The sequence below is a fragment of the Mobula birostris genome, chromosome 18, assembly GCF_030028105.1.
Source record: "Mobula birostris isolate sMobBir1 chromosome 18, sMobBir1.hap1, whole genome shotgun sequence".
Lineage (NCBI taxonomy): Eukaryota > Metazoa > Chordata > Chondrichthyes > Myliobatiformes > Myliobatidae > Mobula > Mobula birostris.
In genome coordinates, this window is record NC_092387.1 from 7,739,340 (window position 1) to 7,758,787 (window position 19,448).

A 19,448-nucleotide genomic window follows, 5' to 3' on the forward strand; every position below is an offset into this window, starting at 1 on the left:
GAAGAGGGAACTTCACCCTGTGTCTGACCCTTGGGAGTGTGTGATGGGATGGTGTGGAGGAAGCATCACCCTGTGTCTGACTCAGGAGTGTGTGATGGGACAGTGTGGAGGGAGTTTCACACTGTATATGACCCAGGGAGTGTGTGATGGGACAGTGAAGAGGGAACTTCACCCTGTGTCTGACCCTTGGGAGTGTGTGATGGGATGGTGTGGAGGAAGCATCACCCTGTGTCTGACCCAGGAGTGTGTGATGGGACGGCGTGGAGAGAGATTCACTCTGTGTCTGTCCCTGTCCTGGTGACAGTCCAGGTGAAAGTGACGGGAAAGAAGTGTGTGGGGCAGTGGGAGGCGGTGGTTGTGATAACTGTCGGTACTTGTACAGTTAACCCTTTCTGTTCTGCTCCCCCTCCAGATCTGCTGCTGCTGTGGCCCTGCCCCCTGTTCACTCTGCTGCCCGTTCCTCCCTGGGATTAAGGTGTCGTCTGGGACACGCCTGATGTACACGTTTTATCACATCGTCAGCTCCACGGGCTGCTGCCTGCTCATGTCCCGAACCGTAACCGAATCTGTGCGTGAGAAAGTGAGTGGAATCACCGTGCTCAGATTGACAATCCAACCAGCCAATCAGTTTCACTCCATTCATCTTCCTATTCCCACCCCTCCCCATTCCAGTATCCCCCTCCACCCATCCACTCCTCCCCATCTCTGTAACCCCCTCCACCCTCCCCATCTCTGTAACCCCCACCAGCCCTCCCCATCTCTGTAACCCCCTCCACCCATCCACCCCTCCCCATCTCTGTAACCCCCTCCACCCATCCACCCCTCCCCATCTCTGTAACTCCCTCCACCCCTCCCCATCTCTGTAACCCTCTCCAACCCTCCCCATATCTGTAACCCCCTCCACCCCTCCCCATCTCTGTAAACCCCTCCACCCCTCCCCATCTCTGTAACCCCCTCCTACCCTCCCCATATCTGTAACCCCCTCCACCCCTCCACCCCTCCCCATCTCTGTAACCCCCTCCTACCCTCCCCATATCTGTAACCCCCTCCACCCCTCCACCCCTCCCCATCTCTGTAACCCCCTCCACCCCTCCCCATCTCTGTAACTCCCTCCACCCCTCCCCATCTCTGTAACCCTCTCCAACCCTCCCCATATCTGTAACCCCCTCCACCCCTCCCCATCTCTGTAAACCCCTCCACCCCTCCCCATCTCTGTAACCCCCTCCTACCCTCCCCATATCTGTAACCCCCTCCACCCCTCCCCATCTCTGTAACCCCCTCCACCCCTCCCCATCTCTGTAACCTCCTCCAACCCTTCCCCATCTCTGTAACCCCCTCCACCCCCTCCACCCCTCCCCATCTCTGTAACCCCCTCCAACCCCTCCCCATCTCTGTAACCCCCTTCACCCCTCCCCATCTCTGTAACCCCCTCCAACCCCTCCACCCCTCCCCATCTCTGTAACCTCCTCTAGCATCTACACCCCTCCTCATCTCATAAACACCCCTGGCTAGTACACCCCTCCCCTTCTCTGTAAATCCCTTCTACCCCTATAGCCCTCCCTGCCTCTGCAACACTCGCTGCCCCAAAAGGCCTCCCCACCCTGTAAACCCGTTCTGTTAGAAATGTGCATGGTGGGTTTCCTCTGGGGGCTCTGGGTTCCTCCCACAGTCCAAAGACGTACTGGTTCGTGGGTTAATTGGTCATTGTAAACTGCCCTGTGATCAGGCTTGGGTTAAACCAAGGGTTTCTGGGCGGCGTGGCTCGAAGGGCTGGGGCGGCCGATTCCACGCTGTATCTCTAAAAAATTAAACAAGTAAATAAATAAATGAGTGAGGATTTATGTCTCATTCTTGGCTGCCAAAACCCTGTCGATTAATATCAGCAGGTTCAGGAGCAGTGGCAGAGGCAGGGTGGGGCTACAGACAGGGGCTGAGGATATGGTGGGGGACAGACTTGCCTGTGTCCAACGCCTGCAGACTGTGATTTCTTCCTCTGGCCTAGGTGCCTTTCTTCAGAGTTCTCTGTGATCACCTGCAGCCCGGCTCAGACTGTAACCAGCTGCTTGGATACTCAGCAGTCTACAGGGTGTGCTTCGGGACGGCGTGCTTCTACCTGCTACTCTGCGTCACCCTGGTCAATGTAAAATCCAGTCGCGATTTCCGGGCTCTCATTCACAATGGGTAACAGTTCTACGTGTTTCTCTGTCTCACTGTTTCCCGGAACCTGTACCCCTGCATCCTGGTGCCTGTACCCCTTCATCCTAGTGCCTGTACCCCTTCACCCCAGCGCCTGTACCCCTTCATCCTAGTGCCTGTACCCCTTCACCCCAGCGCCTGTATCCCTTCATCCTAGTGCCTGTACCCCTTCACCTCAGCGCCTGTACCCCTTCACCCTAGCGCCTGTAGCCCTTCTTCCGGCCCCTGTACCACTTCATCCTAGTGCCTGTACCCCTTCTTCCCGGTGCCTGTACCACCTCATCCTGGTGCCTGTACCCCTCAGCTCAGCACCTGTACCCCCTCATCCTGGCGTCTGTACCTCCTTATCCTGGTGATTTCAATGTTTGTGTTCACTATTTCTCTCCCTCTCCCACACACCTCTCCCACCCCTACACCCCTCTCTCCCCACACTCCTCCCCACCCCCAAACCCCTCTCCTCCCCCTCCTCCACCCCTTTCCCACCCTTCTCCCACACCACTCTCCCCCACACCCCTCTCCCTCTCCCTCCCTCCACCCCTCTCCCACCCTTCCCCCACACTACTCTCACCCACCCTCCCCTCCCCCACACCCCTCTCCCTCCCCCTCCCCACCCTTTCCCCCACACCCCTCTCCCCACCCCTCCCCCTCCCCCACACCCCCTCACTCCTTCTCCCCATACCCCTCTCCCCGATACCTCTCTCCCTCTCCTTCCCCCTCCCCATACCCCTCTCCCTCACTCCCTCTCCCTTCCCCACATCTCTCTCCCTCCCTTGTCCCACCTCTCTTCTCCCTCACCTCCCTCCCTCTTTCTCTCCCTTTCCCTCTCCCCCTCCACCCACTCTCCCCTCCCCCACTCTCCCTCTCCCACTCTCCCCTCCCCTCCCCCACACTCCCCTCCCCCACTCTCCCTCTCCCCCCTCCCCCACCCTCCCTCTCCCCTCCCCCTCTCTCCACTCCCCCTCCCTCCAACTGCAGGTTCTGGTTTCTGAAGTTCCTGATTCTTGTCGGCATTTCTACTGCTGCCTTTTTCATTCCGGACGAGTCATTTCTCCACGGTGGGTGAGACTGAGGCCTTTTCCTCCTCCTCCTCTGCCAAAGCCAGTCTCTCTGTTGGAGGGAGGGTCCCATCCCACAGCCCTGACCAGTCTCTCTGTTGGAGGGAGGGTCCCGGGTCCCACAGCCCTGACCAGCCTGTCTGTCGGAGGGAGGGTCCCGGATCCCACAGCCCTGACCAGTCTCTCTGTTGGAGGGAGGGTCCCGGGTCCCACAGCCCTGACCAGTCTCTCTGTTGGAGGGAGGGTCCCGGGTCCCACAGCCCTGACCAGCCTCTCTGTTGGAGGGAGGGTCCCGGGTCCCACAGCCCTGACCAGTCTCTCTGTTGGAGGGAGGGTCCCGGGTCCCACAGCCCTGACCAGCCTGTCTGTTGGAGGGAGGGTCCCAGGTCCCACAGCCCTGACCAGCTTCTCTGTCAGAGGGAGGGTCCCGGGTCCCACAGCCCTGACCAGCCTGTCTGTTGGAGGGAGGGTCCCAGGTCCCAGAGCCCTGACCAGCCTCTCTGTCGGAGGGTGGGTGGGTCATCCTGACCGGCAGGACGCTGAGCTGCTGAGCTGCTCTCCTACGCCCAGCCCGTTTACAGAATGAAGATTGCACCAGAGCAGCAGTGGGGCTTCTGCAGTAATGCATGCGACAACCTGCTCTCACAGCAGGATCCCACAGACAACAGTCGGGTGCCATGATAGTGTAGCGGTTAGTGCGGTGCAATTACAGCTGGGGGCATCAGAGTTGTGAGTTCGAATCCGGCATCCTCTGTAAAAAAAAGTTTGCCTGTTCTTCCCATGTGTTCAAGAGTTTCCTCCCATAATTCAAAAACATGTCTTGGTCAGTAGGTGAATTGTCCCGTGATTAGGCTAGGGTTAAATAGGTGGGCTGTGTGGCTTGAAGGGCTGGAAAATCCTTTTCTACTCTGAGTCTCAATATAATATAAATGATGACAAGCAACACACACAAAATGCTGAAAGAACTCTCTCTTTTTCAATCTTTTTTATTGAGTTTCAAATTGATAAACATAACAATGATAATGATACAAAGAGATGGGGATTACATTAATAAAAGTTAACGTATACAGACACAGACTCCGAGCAACATATTTAATTTAAACCTCCCAATCTTTTAATAACTGAACATGAAAAAGATTTTTTAAAAAGTTTTACCCCACACTAAAAAAAACACAGAACAAAACAAAACTGGGCTGCCATATTTCACCAGTTGAAATCATTATTTGTCATTAACTCCGCTCCACTATACACAATCAAAAAGTTATTAAAAAGGATTCGGAAAAGGTCAACTTACATTATATGAAAATGTTGAATAAATGGCCTCCAAGTTTCTTCAAATTTAACCGAAGGATCAGTGGTACCACTCCTAATTTTTTCCAAATTTAAACATGTTATAGTTTGGGAAAACCATTGAAATGTAGTAGGGGGATTAGAATCTTTCCATTTAAATAAAATGGATCTTCTGGCTATTAATGTAACAAATGCAATCAAACGACAAGCTGAAGGAGATAAATGAATAAAGTCTATCATTGGCAATCCAAAAATTGCAGTAATAAGACGAAGTTGTAAATCAATACGTAAAGCTACTGAAATAATATCAAAAATGTCTTTCCGATATTTTTCCAAAAGAGGGCAAGACCAGAACATATGCGTCAAGGAAGCTCACTCAGAATTACACCTGTCACTGACAGGATTTATATGACCATAAAAACGAGCTAACTTATCCTTAGACATATGGGCCCTATGAACCACCTTAAGTTGTATCAAAGTGTGTCTAGCACACATTGAAGAAGTGTTACCTAGTTGGAGAATTTTCTCCCATTTCTCTGTGGGTAAAGATACCTGAAGTTTTCTTTCCCATTCATTCTTAATTTGATCAGACATACCTAATCGTATTTTCGTGATTAAATCATAAACAATTGCTATCAAACTCTTCTGATAGGGGTTTAAACCTAAAAGTTTTCCTGTAATTTCAGTTTGATGTGATAATGGAAAAGTAGGTATAATAACCTTCAAAAAGTTTCTAATCTGTAGATATCTGAAAAAAATGTGATCTAGGCAAATTATATTTATTAGACAACTGTTCAAAGGACATGAGACAATTATCCATGAATACATAGTCATAGTCATACTTTATTAATCCCGGGGGAAATTGGTTTTCGTTACAGTTGCTCCATAAATAATAACTAGTAATAGAACCGTAAGTAGTTAAATAGTAATATGTAAATTATGGCAGGAAATAAGTCCAGGACCAGTCTATTGGCTCAGGGTGTCTGACCCTCCAAGGGAGGAGTTGTAAAGTTTGATGGCCACAGGCAGCAATGACTTCCTATGATGATGCTCAGTGTTGCATCTCAGTGGAATGAGTCTCTGGCTGAATGTACTCCTGTGCCCAACCAGTCCATTATGTAGTGGATGGGAGACATTGACCAAGATGGCATGCAACTTGGACAGCCTCCTCTTTTCAGACACCACCGTGAGAGAGTCCAGTTCCATCCCCACAACATCATTGGCCTTACGAATGAAATCACAAAAACGTATTATTCCCTTCCTTTTCCATAAAAGAAAAGCTTGATCAGTTCTGGATGTTTGGAAGAAAAAGTTGGATATAATAGAACTTGATAGGATAAATTTATTCGATCCAAAAAATTTACGAAATTGAAACTATATTCGCATTGTACGTTTAATTATTGGATTAATCATTTGTTTATTCAGTTTAGTAAGTGCAAAGGGAAGCGAAGCCCCTAAAATAGAAGCCAATGAGAACCCTTGTACAGACTTGCACTCAAGGTTTACCCATCGTGGACATTGAATTTCATCCAAATCTTGTGTCCAGAACATTAGGTATCGAATATTAATTGCCCAATAATAGAATCTAAAGTTTGGCAACGCCAAACCGCCATCCTTTTTTGATTTCTGTAAGTATTTCTTACTTAATCTAGGATTTTCATTCTGCCATATATATAAAGAAATTTTAGAATCAATAATATCAAAAAAAGATTTAGAGATGAAGATGAAGCCTGAAACAGATAGAGAAAATTAGGTAAAATAATCATCTTAATAGCATTGATTCAACCAATCAATGCTAGAGACAATGGGGACCATTTACTAAGCAGTTGTTTAACATAATCAATTGAGGGTAAAAAGTTAACTTTAAATAGATCCTTATGCTTCTTAGTAATTTTAACACCCAAATAAGTAAAATAATCAGTAACCAGTCTAAATGGTGATTGTCAATAGATTGGAAATTGCATACTTAATGGAAAAAGCTCACTCTTATTAAGAATCAATTTATAACCAGAAAAACTACTAAACTGAGCAAGTAATAATATTACTGCAGGGATGGATTTCTCTGGATTAGAGATATATAGTAACAGGTCATCTGCATATAATGATACCTTATGCGTCTCATTCCCACGAATAATGCCAAATATATTAGGTGAATCACAAAGAACGATTGCCAAGGGCTCCAGGGCAATATCAAGTAGTAAAGGGCTGAAAGGACAGCCCTGTCTAGTACCTCGAAAAAGCCTAAAAAAGGGGGATCTCTGATTATTAGTAAGTACAGAAGCCAAGGGTATATGACATACCAATTTAATCCAAGATATGAATTTTGGGCTAAAATTAAATTTCTCAAGGATGTTAAATAAATATTCCCATTCAACTCTATCAAACGCCTTCTTGGCTTCAAGTGAAATCACACATTTTGGAGTTTTAGATGAAGTTACATATAATGTTCATCAGCCCCCCTAACTTTAAAATACGATAACAATTTTTAATAAATCCTGCCTGGTCGTCAGAAACAATTTGTGGCAATACATTTTCCAATCTAATTGCTGATATTTTGGAAAAAATTTTGGAGTCCACATTTAACAAGGATATAGGTCTATATGATACACATTCAGTGGGGTCTTTATCTTTTTTAGGAATTAAAGAAATAGATGCTTCATAAAAAGATTGTGGTAATTTACCTACAAATAAGGCATCCTTAAAAATTCTACATAACCAAGGAGAAAGTAGACTTGAAAAAGATTTTTGAAATTCTACTGTACACCCATCCAGGCCAGGTGCTTTACCAGAATTCATCAAAGAAATTGCTTTCTTTATTTCTTTTTCCGTAATGGGTGCATCGAATGTTAAGCATTCATTAAATGGTAATTTCAGAAAAATCAATTTTCTTAAAAATTCATGCATTATGGTAGAATTATCAGGAAATTCTGATTGGTATAAAGAGGTATAGAATTCTCGAAAAGATTTATTAATTTCATCATGATCAACTGTCAAAGTACCATCCCATTTATGAACTTTAATAATCTGACGTTTAGCCGAAGCAGCTTTCAATTGGTTGGTCAGTAATTTACCCGATTTATCACCGTGTACAGGTGTCCCCTGCTTTTCGAACGTTCGCTGTACAAAACCTCACTGTGACGAAAGATCTACATTAGTACCCTGTTTTCGCTTTCAGAAGGTGTTTTCACTGTTACGAAAAAAAGCAGCGCGCGGGAAAAATCAGCGCGCGATAAAAGGCAGTGCGCGCCCCGAGCAGCCGCTCTCCCCCGGATTCGGAACGGCATTCTTGCCAGCATTGCTTAAACACGTGCCTGTGAGCAGCCGTTTGCAAGATGAGTTCTATGGTATCGGAAAATCCTAAAAGAGCTCGTAAGGGTGTTACACTTAGCATAAAACTAGACATAATTAAGCGTTTCAATCATAATGAACGAAGTAAGGACTAAGTGAGTTTGGCTTGTGGAAGCTGACGAACATGATGTTGAAGAGGTTTTGGCATCCTATGACCAAGAACTGATAGAGGAAGAGCTGATGCAATTGGAAGAGGAAAGGATAACAATTGAAACTGAATGCAGTAGCGAGCAGACCGAAAGTAAAGTCGTCCAGGAACTGAACATGAAACAACTGCATGAGATTTTCACTGCAATGATAAAGTACGACTTTAATTTTGAAAGGGTACTTAGGTTTAGGGGATATTTGCAGGATGGTTTGAGTCCTTACAAAGAACTGTATGATAGAAAAATGCGCGAGGCTCAGCAGTCAAGCAAGCCTTCCTCACCAGCCACGGCAGACGATGAACCTCGACCTTCGACATTGAGGTGGGCAGTCATAGGAGAAGATGAGCTGCCTGCTCTTATGGAAACAGACGATGAAATGACACCCCAGTGTCCCACCACCCCACGATTCGCGGAGAATGCAGCGGTAGCCGGGAGGCACCCAGCACATCTTTAAGAAAAAAGTTGAAATAAACAAGCTAATTAATTAGGTGCTGCCCGACACCTAAATGTCGGCCCAGATCAGAGACGATGCAATCGGAAATCGGCACTGATCTGGGCCGACAATTACGTGCCGGTCGTCACCTAATTAATTAGCATGTTTATTTCAGCTTTTTTCTTAAAGACGTGCTGGGTGCCTCCCGGCTACTGCTGCACCCCTGCATGCTTCGCAGCGATGTATCGGTCGGCGGCCTGGAGGGTGGGGGCCACTGCACCATCCAACCTGTGACGACTCAGTCTAACACACCATCATCAGTGTGCTCGGCGCTGCACCAATTCCGGTAAGTGATACTGCACTGTACATACATTATTCCTACTTTATATAGGCTGTGTATTTTTACATGTTACTTGGTATGATTTGGCAGCTTCATAGCTTAAATGTTACTGAAGAGCACTTGCGCCGTGTTTTTGCCAACAGCGCTTGCGTGAGATTTTCTGCCGACGGCGCTTGTGTGAGATTTTCGCTACGGAGAACAGTGCAGTAATGATTGTGGAAAAGTATTTCTACTTTATATAGGCTGTGTATTTATCATATCATTCCTGCTTTTACTATATGTTACTGTTATTTTAGGTTTTATGTGTTATTTGGCATGATTTGGTAGGTTATTTTTGGGTCAGCGAGCGTTCACAAATTTTTCCCATATAAATAAATGGTAATTGCTTCTTCGCTTTACGACACTTCGGCTTGCAAACCGTTTCATAGGAACGCTCTACCTTCGGATGGCGGGGGAAACCTGTATATTCATTTAAATTAGGAAGAGATGCAAATAAATGCTTAAAGAATTCAGGATAATCGGTATTTGGTGCATAGATATTAACCATAACAACTTTTTGGTTATAAAGTAAACCAGTAATTAACAGAAATCTACTATTCGGGTCTGAAGTTGTTTCATAGTGAACAAATGAAATCAAGGAATCTATAAAAATAGAGACTCCTTTCACCTTATCCTGTGAATTAGAGTGAAATTGTGTATCCTTCCAAAACCTAAAAGAATGCTGATTATCCTCCTTCCTTACATGAGTCTCCTGGGCAAAGATAATCTGAGCATTCAATCTATGGAAAACTTTAAAAATCTTCTTCCATTTAATTGGATGATTCAAACCATTCGTATTCCATGAAACAAAGTTAATAATACTATCCATTGTATTTGAATAAACCATATGGCATGTAAGGGTTAACCTTACTGCATAGGAAACTCATGAATCAGGAAGAGGGAAAAAGGTTTAAAGAGGAACTGGAAGTTACAACAATTCAGACATATTTGTAGTTTCCAATCAGCCCAGATGGAAAAAATCAAACTAAAAATAGCCCCACCTCCCCACCCAAAAAAGTCCGAAAACTGGCCAATAGACAGCCATAAAACTATCTAGACACCTACCCCCATTTCTCTTGAAGGCAAGTCTCCAATGACAAAGGAATTCATAACCCCACCCGCAGTCAAAACATTGAGAAGAGAATGCCATAAAAACACACCAACAAATGTTAAAAAAAAATAGCCAATTGCAAAACATTTTGAAAGGCAAGGTCTTGGAAAGTGAAACAATATTTCAAGAAAAAAATCAATCACCAAATCATATCTTAATTATTTTCAAAAACAAACAATGGAAAATAATAGAATAAAATATTAAAGGGAGAGAAAGAAAAAGGAACTTTAACATAAAAGCATGATAAATATCCATACTCCATAACAAAGTATGAGCATTATCAAACCAAGGGCAAAATTCTTCAAACTTTAAAAGTCTAAATCTATAAACTGGTTATTAACTTATAAACAAATGGATACAGACATGAAAAAACAGTAAATTTATTAGACAGCTGAGATCGAACGTTGATCCTCAAGGAATTGATGAGTTTTGTCCACAAATTTAAACCATTTACATGACTTATCAGAGAGAACTACCCTTAGGCGAGCTGGAAATAGCAGAACTGGTTGGAACTTTCTTTAATAGGGCTTGGACATTACTAGCTTATAAATCAAATGAATACAAACATGAAGAAACAGCAAACTTATTAGACATCTGAGCTCAGACTTTGATCCTCAACAAATTGATATGCTTCGTCCACGGATTTAAACCATTTATGTGATTTATCAGGCAGAACAACCCTTAGGCGAGCTGGAAATAGCACAGCTGGTCGGAAATTTCTTTGATATAACTCAGGCATCACCGGTTTAAAAAGCGATCTTTCTTGCATTACCTCAGGACTGTAGTCTTCAACCAGACAAAACTTGAGATCTCCATGCACAATAACCCCTTTGTGATGCGCAATTCGAATCAAATGCTCCTTAGAATGCACATAATGAAATCAGAGTATCACAGGTCGGGGTTTCAACTCCTTAGGGGGTTTAACTCTTAAAGACCGGTGGGCATGATCGAGTATAGGGGGAGAAGAAAAAAACATCAGAACCGAACACCTCCATTAAAAATTGAGAAAAAAATTTAGTAAGGTCACCGCTCTCAACGTCTTCACTGAGTCCTATTATTAGCAAATTCTGTCTCCAAATGAGTCTCCAAGTCAATAGTCTTGACCATACTATTCCAGTGTTTGAGTGGTCAAAGCTAATTTCTTTTCCAATAGATCCAGCCTGCGATCCCTCTGTCTCCCAGCTTCAACGAGTTCAGAAATTTGTTGTTGTTATTTTTCACTCTCCCGCTTAAGTACTGCCAATCTACCTTCGATCTCCTTTAACAATACTTCCAAAGTAGCAAATCTTTTATCAAATTTATCATCCAGGAGCTTCGAGATTGCCTCCAAAGTAAGTTGAGACTGTTTAAGCTGTTCAAAAACACCTTCTTTCTCTCCATTTCCATTACCGGCTTCCTTGCCTTCAGCTAATGCATTTTTTCCTCTGGTAGTCATTTCCATCAATTAAAAATCAAAATTCAAGCATATAAAAGTGTTATAAACACTTTGATATAGATAGTAAAAGGGTGGTAAAAAGATTGAAAAATGTACAGAGCAAAGCCAAAATGCCACCTACTCCATCTAGCGCCCCAAGAGAGATCGCTGGAAGAACTCACCAGGCCAGGCAGCACCTATGGAAGAGTACAGTCAATGTTTCGAGCCGGGTCCCTTCGGCAGGACTGGAGAGAAAAAAATGATGAGGAGCAGATTTAAAAGGTGATGGAGGGGGAGGGATAAAGTAAAGAGCTGGGAAGTTGATCGGTGAAAGAGATCCAGGGATGGAGAAGGGGGAATCTGAGAGGAAAGAACAGAAGGCCATGGAAGAAAGAAATGGTGGTGAAGCACCGGAGGGAGGTGATAGGCAGGCACGGAGATAAGGTGAGAGAGGGAAAAGGGGATGGGGAGTGGTGAAGAAGAGGGTGGGGGAACCATTACCAGAAGGTCGAGAAATCGATGTTCATGCCGTCAGGTTGGAGGCTACACAGAAGGAATATAAGGTGTTGTTCCTCCAACCTGAGTGTGGATTCATTTCGACAACAGAGACCATGGATTGACATCTCGAAATGCGTGGCCACTGGGAGATCCTGCATTCTCTGGCGGACGGAGCACAGATGCTCGGCAAAGCCATCTAGCAATCTACGTCGGGTCTCACCAATATACAGGAGGCCTCACCGGGAGCAGTGGATACAGTTACTGACCTCAACAGACTCACAGGTGAAGTGTCACCTCACCTGGAAGGACTGTTGGATGCCCTGAATGGTAGTGAGGGAGGAGGTGTAGGGGCAGGTGTAACATTTGTTCTGCTTGCAAGGATGTGCCAGGAGGGAGATCTCCCTCAGTGCTCCCCCCCAGTGCTTAAACATAAGGGATCACATCATATTTTACACATTATAACTTTCCAATTTTCTTTCCTTACCCCTCCCGCCCTTGCACCTGGTATGTTGTACCATGTGATGGTGTTATTCCTCGGACTGCTGCCGTGTGACGGTGTTACCCTGTGGAACTGTTGCTATGCGCGCAGTGTGGCGATATGTTGGCGTGGCCGGAGCTCTCCTCTTCATCCTTGTACAACTCTCCCTCATCACCGTCTTTGCGCATTTCTGGAACAAGAACTGGTGAGATTCCTGCGCCAACAGATTCGCTGTTGACCTCCCCCACGGGCCAAGAGCTCAGTCTTGAGTAACACACGCACAAAATGACGGGGGAACTCAGCAGGTCAGGCAGAATAAACAGTTGGCGTTTGGGCCGAGACCCGTCATCAGGACTGGAAAAGAAGGGGGAAGACAGCAGAATAAGAAGGTACGGGAGGGAGCTGAAGTGTGATAGTTGAGACTAGTGAGGGGGAAGGTGAGTGGGCCTTCTTCCCCCTTCCTTTTCAGTCCCGATGAAGGGTCTCGGCCCAGAACGACTGTTCCCGTCCATAGGTGCTGCCTGACATCCTGATTTTATTCAATCCCAGCCTGTGTAACAGGACAGTGTAGAGGGAGGTTTATTCAATCCCTTCCTGTGCAATGGGACAGTGTAGAGGAATGTTTATTTAATCCCTTCCTGTGTAACGGGACAGCGTAGAGAGAGTTTTATTCAAATCCCTTCCTGTGTAACGGGACAGTGTAGAGGGAGGTTTATTCGATCCCTGCCTGTGTAACGGGACAGTGTAGAGGGAGGTTTATTCAAATCCCTTCCTGTGTAACGGGACAGTGTAGAGGGAGTTTTATTCAAATCCCTTCCTGTGTAACGGGACAGTGTAGAGGGAGGTTTATTCGATCCCTGCCTGTGTAACGGGACAGTGTAGAGGGAGGTTTATTCAAATCCCTTCCTGTGTAACGGGACAGTGTAGAGGGAGTTTTATTCAAATCCCTTCCTGTGTAACGGGACAGTGTAGAGGGAGGTTTATTCAAATCCCTTCCTGTGTAACGGGACAGTGTAGAGGGAGGTTTATTCGATCCCTGCCTGTGTAACGGGACAGTGTAGATGGAAGTTTACCCCATCTATTCCCAGCTCTTTACCACTCCCCCCAACACCTCAGGTCCCAGGCTGATGAGAGGAGGAGGCTGTCTGGGGTTGGGTTAGTTGTGTGTTGGGGGACCGTTGCAGCCACTTGGTGTGTGTTTTGCTCACAGGATGACGGGAGCGGCAGACCGGAAGGTGTGGAGTCTCGCTGTGTTTGTTGTCACCCTGCTCTTCTACATCATGGCAGTGAGCGCCTTCTCCCTGATGTACAAGTTTTACACCCACCCAGCCGGCTGTGAGCTCAACAAGGCACTGCTGATCCTGAACGTCAGCCTCTGCATCGTGGTGTCCATCCTCTCCAGCACCTCCTACATACAGCACAGTAAGTCTCGTTCACCTCCTACATACAGCAAGGCAACCTCGTTCACTTTCACACCTCCTACACACAGCAAGGCAGTCTCATTCACTTTCCCACCTCCTACACACAGCATAGTGAGTCTCATTCACTTTCACAGACCGGTTTATTCACACACGCAGGTACATGTGTGACACAGCTGCAGTGAAACTCTGACTCGCAGCGGCATTTAACATTCACTCATCAGGCCCAGTAAAATGTGTCCTTTGCGTTAACAACCAACGTGCTCAGGGGTGTACTGAGGGCAGCCTGCGAGTGCCGCCGTGCATTGCGGCATCTGCCTAGCACGCCCACAATGACTGGCTGGAGCACGGCATCATTAAATTAATTGACAAAAGTAAACATCAACTGCACACAGTTTTTGCAAGATGGAACAAAATTACAACAAAAAACCTCCATTTTTGCGTTGCTGAGCTGTAGTGATTAGGGTCATGCCAGTTTGTTCCAGACCAGGCTGGTTGAGGGGAAGTAACTGTTCCTGAACCTGGTGGTGTGGGACTTCAGGCTTCTGTATCTCCTGCCCGGTGGTAGCTGTGAGAGGATGCCATGGCCCGAACAGTGGGATCGTTGGATTCTGGTGGTCTTGTGGTCCCCAGTTTGGAAGTCAAGAGTAAGGGGTAAGACTTGTTGCTTATGGTTGTTTTATTAAGCGTTACTGAAACCAGCTGTGTCATATAAAATCTACTGCAGCTCTGACTGAAGACATAACCTTCCAGTGAGGACTGGACAATTAACCCATAAAATAGCCAGATTCAAGACGCCTGCTGCAGAAACTTGAAGAAACTTCCAGAAAAATACAGAAGCAGCTCTACTACAATTACTGGAAAATTCACTGAACAATGACATGGTTGTAGCTGATTATATTTTTAAAAAACTCAAGCAAGCAGAGGAAAATTAAATTACAAGAAAAAGATAAAATAAGTCGTTGACGATATACATAACCTTCTTGTAAATGCGGCAGTAGCGATGGTGGGGAGGGTTGTGCATGCGGGGTACTGGTATGTACCCCATCCTCCTGCATTTCAGAGGCATCGGGAACATGGTCCCAAAGCTCCTCCCTGGAGCAAATCCTCAGAAAGAGTCCATGGCAGCTTCTGCAGTTCTTGGACATGAAGACCTAAAGCTTCAGGGAGTGAGGGACAAGTGGGTTGGTGTGGGTGGCAACTGTGTTTGAGGAGTATCTTGACAGAATAGAGTGGCTGAGGAAGGAGGACGCAGGGCCAGTGCAGAGGATAGAATATTAAAGGAAGTTACGTTACCTGGGTTTCCCATTTGCACTCAGGTGGAGTTGTCTCTCCATATCCAACCAAAGGTGTAATTGTCCATCCTTCATCTCTTTTACGATCGCAAGACACTGCTGGTTGCTAAAGACATTAACTACTGCAGGCCCACCACACGAGACAGTTGCTTGATAGCAGTGAAACATAGAAACATAGAAACATAAAAAATAGGTGCAGGAGTAGGCCATTCGGCCCTTCGAACCTGCACCGCCATTCAGTACGATCATGGCTGATCATCCAACTCAGAACCCTGTACCTGCCTTCTCTCCATACCCCCTGATCCCTTTAGCCACAAGGGCCATATCTAACTCCCTCTTAAATATAGCCAATGAACTAGCCTCAACTGTTTCCTGTGGCAGAGAATTCCACAGATTCACCACTCTCTGTGTGAAGAAGTTTTTCCTCATCTCGGTCCTAAAAGGCTTCCCCTTTATCCTCAAACTGTGACCCCTCGTTCTGGACTTCCCCAACATCGGGAACAATCTTCCTGCATCTAGCCTGTCCAATCCCTTTAGGATTTTATACGTTTCAATCAGATCCCCCCTCAATCTTCTAAATTCCAACGAGTATAAGCCCAGTTCATCCAGTCTTTCTTCATTTGAAAGTCCTGCCATCCCAGGAATCAATCTGGTGAACCTTCTTTGTACTCCCTCTATGGCAAGAATGTCTTTCCTCAGATTAGGGGACCAAAACTGCACACAATACTCCAGGTGTGGTCTCACCAAGGCCTTGTACAACTGCAGTAGTACCTCCCTGCTCCTGTACTCAAATCCTCTCGCTATGAATGCCAGCTGAGCTGGACTTTGTTGCAGCTGGTTCAACCACCCAAGGAAGAAGGCAGCAGAGGCAGTCCAACAAGTGACTGTCTTGTGACTGCAAGGTCCTGTTGGATATTGGTAGCGTAACATACTGCAAGTCTAGTTCACTGGTTTATGTTGAGTTCTGTTCATTTGGGCTAGTTGGGATGTTCACTTTCCCTGTTACGGGCATGCACGTGAGGGTGGTTGGGGGCGGGGGGAAATGTTGGCTAAGAAAATGGCAGCCTGGTGCACTAAACATGAACAGAGAAAGTAAAAATTTTAAAACAAAAACAAACTTGTCCTTGTTGTTTGAACATCATCAGTGGTTTCCAATTCTAGGACCCTGCCAGCATTCAAAGAGAGTAAGCTGGAAAAATGAAATTGTAACATGGACTTGTGTCACTGAGCTCAAGAAGAAGAAGCAGACTCTTGTCATTGTACTGTCACTTCCAGGAAGAGCAAGAGACCAGGTCAGGAATCTCGGTGAAAGATTTGAACAAAGATGACGGTATGAACTTGACTCAGTATTTTCTGAAGGAAGAAAAGGGTCCAAAAAATGAGGCATATTCAGACTTGGACAAAATTTCTAGAAACAGTTCTACAAATATGGCTGATTATATTATTGATTTTGAACAAAAGTAGTCACATGCGTAATTACAAAATGGAACTTCCTGCCACTGTATTAGCTTTCAAATTGTTGGATACTGCGTGTTTAGACGTAAAGGGCAATCAGCTACCGTTAACTTCATGTACAGAACTTAGAGTTGCATCTATGAAATTGGCACTGAAGAGGATTTTTGGAGAAAATGTCGCCAAGACAACAGTTGGACTTAGTTTGAGTCGGGAAATGGCAGACTTTACTGAACAGAAATGAGAGAGTAGCAAACATAGTTCCCAGAGTGACCAGAAGAGGGCACTATTACCTGGCACAAATCCACTAAACAAGTATCGCAGGAGATCGAAATGTTCTGTTTGTCAAAGTACTAACCACTGGACAAATAACCATCCACACAGAACCAAACAAGTTAAGGTAACTGAAGAAAGTAACAAATCTGAAGATGTAGAAGAGTGCCGTACAACATTGCAAAGGAATCACTTACTAATGCAGAGATTTTGATGATGGAGTCTCTAGGATCTACTGTTGATACAGCATGCATGTGCACAGAGTGTGGAGAAAAATGGCCTGAAAGCTAAAAAGTGAACTAAACCAGAAAGAAGTGAACACAAATACACCCAGTTACAAAGCATTCAAATTTGGAGATGGAAAGATTGTACATTCTACTGAAAGAATGAAAATTCCTGCAAAAATTGGGATGATAAAACGTTACATTGAAACAGAGACACAAACCAGCTAGACGTTTGAATGAAAAAAATTTGCAGCAAGAGACAGTCGAATTACAAAAAATAGCCCAGCACGTTCGGGGACTGTCGAGTTGTTAGAAAGCAGTGCAGCACATGTTCTTCAGAAGGGAAGACATGAGCAAATTTTTTTAAAAGACAGAAAACAGAGGGATTCACAGGTTCATGAACAGTGAGTACTGGGTGATAATTATAAAACAAAGGGCAGAAATGGCTGGCTGCTCTGGGAAGATTGACGAATTTGATTTCAAAAAATAATTGCAATATGTATACTGAGCTAATTCAGCAATATTTTGAAGTAAACGTAATAGCCAATGAGAACCAAGTAGCAATTTTGCTGAGTTCATTGGGTTTAATGACATACAGCTTGCTTCAAAGTATGACTGCTCCAACCAAACTAGCAGAAATGAGCTTTGCTGCTATTGTAAAAGTAATTCAGGAACAAGGAGAACTGAAGCCAATATTGCAGAATGCTTTAGGTTTCATAAGTTGAATCAGAAAGAAGTGGAGTCCATTTCAGCATACGTGGCTGAATTGAAGAGATTGGCTGAGCATAGTCAGTTTGGTAATGGCCTTAATGAAATACTAAGAGATGGTTTAGTTTGTTGAATCTTAAGAGAAAGCATTCAAAAACAGCTCCTAACTGAAGTACACTCACATTTAAAAGAGCAGTTGAAATCGCTGTTGCAATGGAAACTGCAGAGATGTCATTGAGTTGCACTCAAGAACGAAAGTGAGTGTGAAAAGAATTGCAGTGTCTAAACAGAAACAAGCCTGGCCAAACAAATTGTGCTACTGTTGTGGCAGGGCTCTCATGCACCAAACCAAACAAATGTTTCCAGCCCTTTACCTTTCTTCACCTATCCCCTTCCAGCTATCCTCCATACCCTCCCCCGCCTTTTTATTCTGGCATTTTCCCCCTTCCTTATCAGCCCAGAAGAACAATCTCAGCCTCAAACGTTGGCTGTTTATTCATTTCCATCGATGCTGTCAACCTGCTGAGTTCCTCCAGCATGTTGTGTGTGTTGCTCTGGATTTCCAGCCTCTGCAGACTTTCATGTATTTATACTAAACTGAAGCCTGCAGGTATCCAACTAAGAGCTTACACTAGAGAAGAGATAACTCCTGTGAGAATGACCTCTGTAACAGTGAAATACAACAACCAACAAGCCACATTGAGCTTGTGTGCGGTAAAAACAGGAGGACCAGCGTTGTGGGGGTGTGAGTGGCTGAGACAACTACAACTTGATTGGTGATCCATCCACCATTTGAATGCCACATCCCTGCAATAGAGTCAACTGAAAGAAAATTTTAAAAGCTACTGGATAATGCCTCAACTGTCTCCAAGCCAAATGCCATGAACCGTTGCCCAACGGAGGACAAACAGGTGCTGGTGCCAATCTCCGTGCCTCTAGCTGGAAAGCATATTGGACCAAAGAAGGACCATGCTGCCCAGAGGAAGCGTGAAAGTGACGAAAGCAGTTGTCTGACTACAACAGTTCTTGTAGGCAACATGTCTGAGAAATATGAGCAGGCAGCTGCTTGCGACATGTGGCTTGGTTTTAACCTGGAGTTCGAGCAGTCTCAGCAAAGTTGCAAGCATTTGGCTTTTGTGAGTATAAAGAACCAGAATCTATTCTGCATGCATTAGGGTTACTGGATGAACTTCAAGTTGGAGAAAAGTAGATACAAAGACCAGAGCCCGGCTGGATGGATGGAAGGTCAAAAAGAAAGGAATGAATGGAAATAGAAAGCAGAGGATTCATCAGATGATGTTGATTATGAGGAAACCAAGAGGAAAGATCAGATTGCAAAAGGAGCAGTAGAAGGATTAGTAAGTGAATACTCCAGTGAACTAAATGGACCTGCCCAAGATCAAGGTGCACAAACTGGAAGAAGAAAAAGGAAGGAGAAGAAGAAATGTGGCTACCACTGACAGAACCACTTGCTGCAGACCCAGAGTCAACTCCGACAACCCCCAAGGAGGAGGCCCCCGAAACAGAGATCGTTCCTCAGCCACCAGCCTCACCTGCCAAGCAGTGACCCTCCCCGCCCCAGTCAGGAGTCACGTTGTCCCAAAAGACTGAATGGGACAATTTAAAACTGACTATGCTGTCTATGTCTGTATCATATAGTCTACTGTGTATATAGTTCAGATGCACTCTGTATTGAATTTGAGTTGATAGCTAAGTGGGGAGGAGTGTTT

At 45.2% G+C, this 19,448-nt stretch overlaps 1 protein-coding gene across 1 annotated transcript in view; it reads left to right on the forward strand.

The window, feature by feature from the left end:
- Positions 1-496: 496 nt before the first annotated feature.
- The window catches only part of serinc4 (serine incorporator 4), a 33,968-nt gene continuing 15,016 nt past the window's right edge, over positions 497-19,448 (forward strand). Inside the window, exons 1-5 of the mRNA XM_072281934.1 lie at positions 497-568; positions 2,003-2,181; positions 3,172-3,251; positions 12,460-12,553; positions 13,559-13,770. Of these exons, the coding sequence (XP_072138035.1) occupies positions 497-568; positions 2,003-2,181; positions 3,172-3,251; positions 12,460-12,553; positions 13,559-13,770 (637 nt within the window). The remainder of the gene's footprint in view (positions 569-2,002; positions 2,182-3,171; positions 3,252-12,459; positions 12,554-13,558; positions 13,771-19,448) is intronic.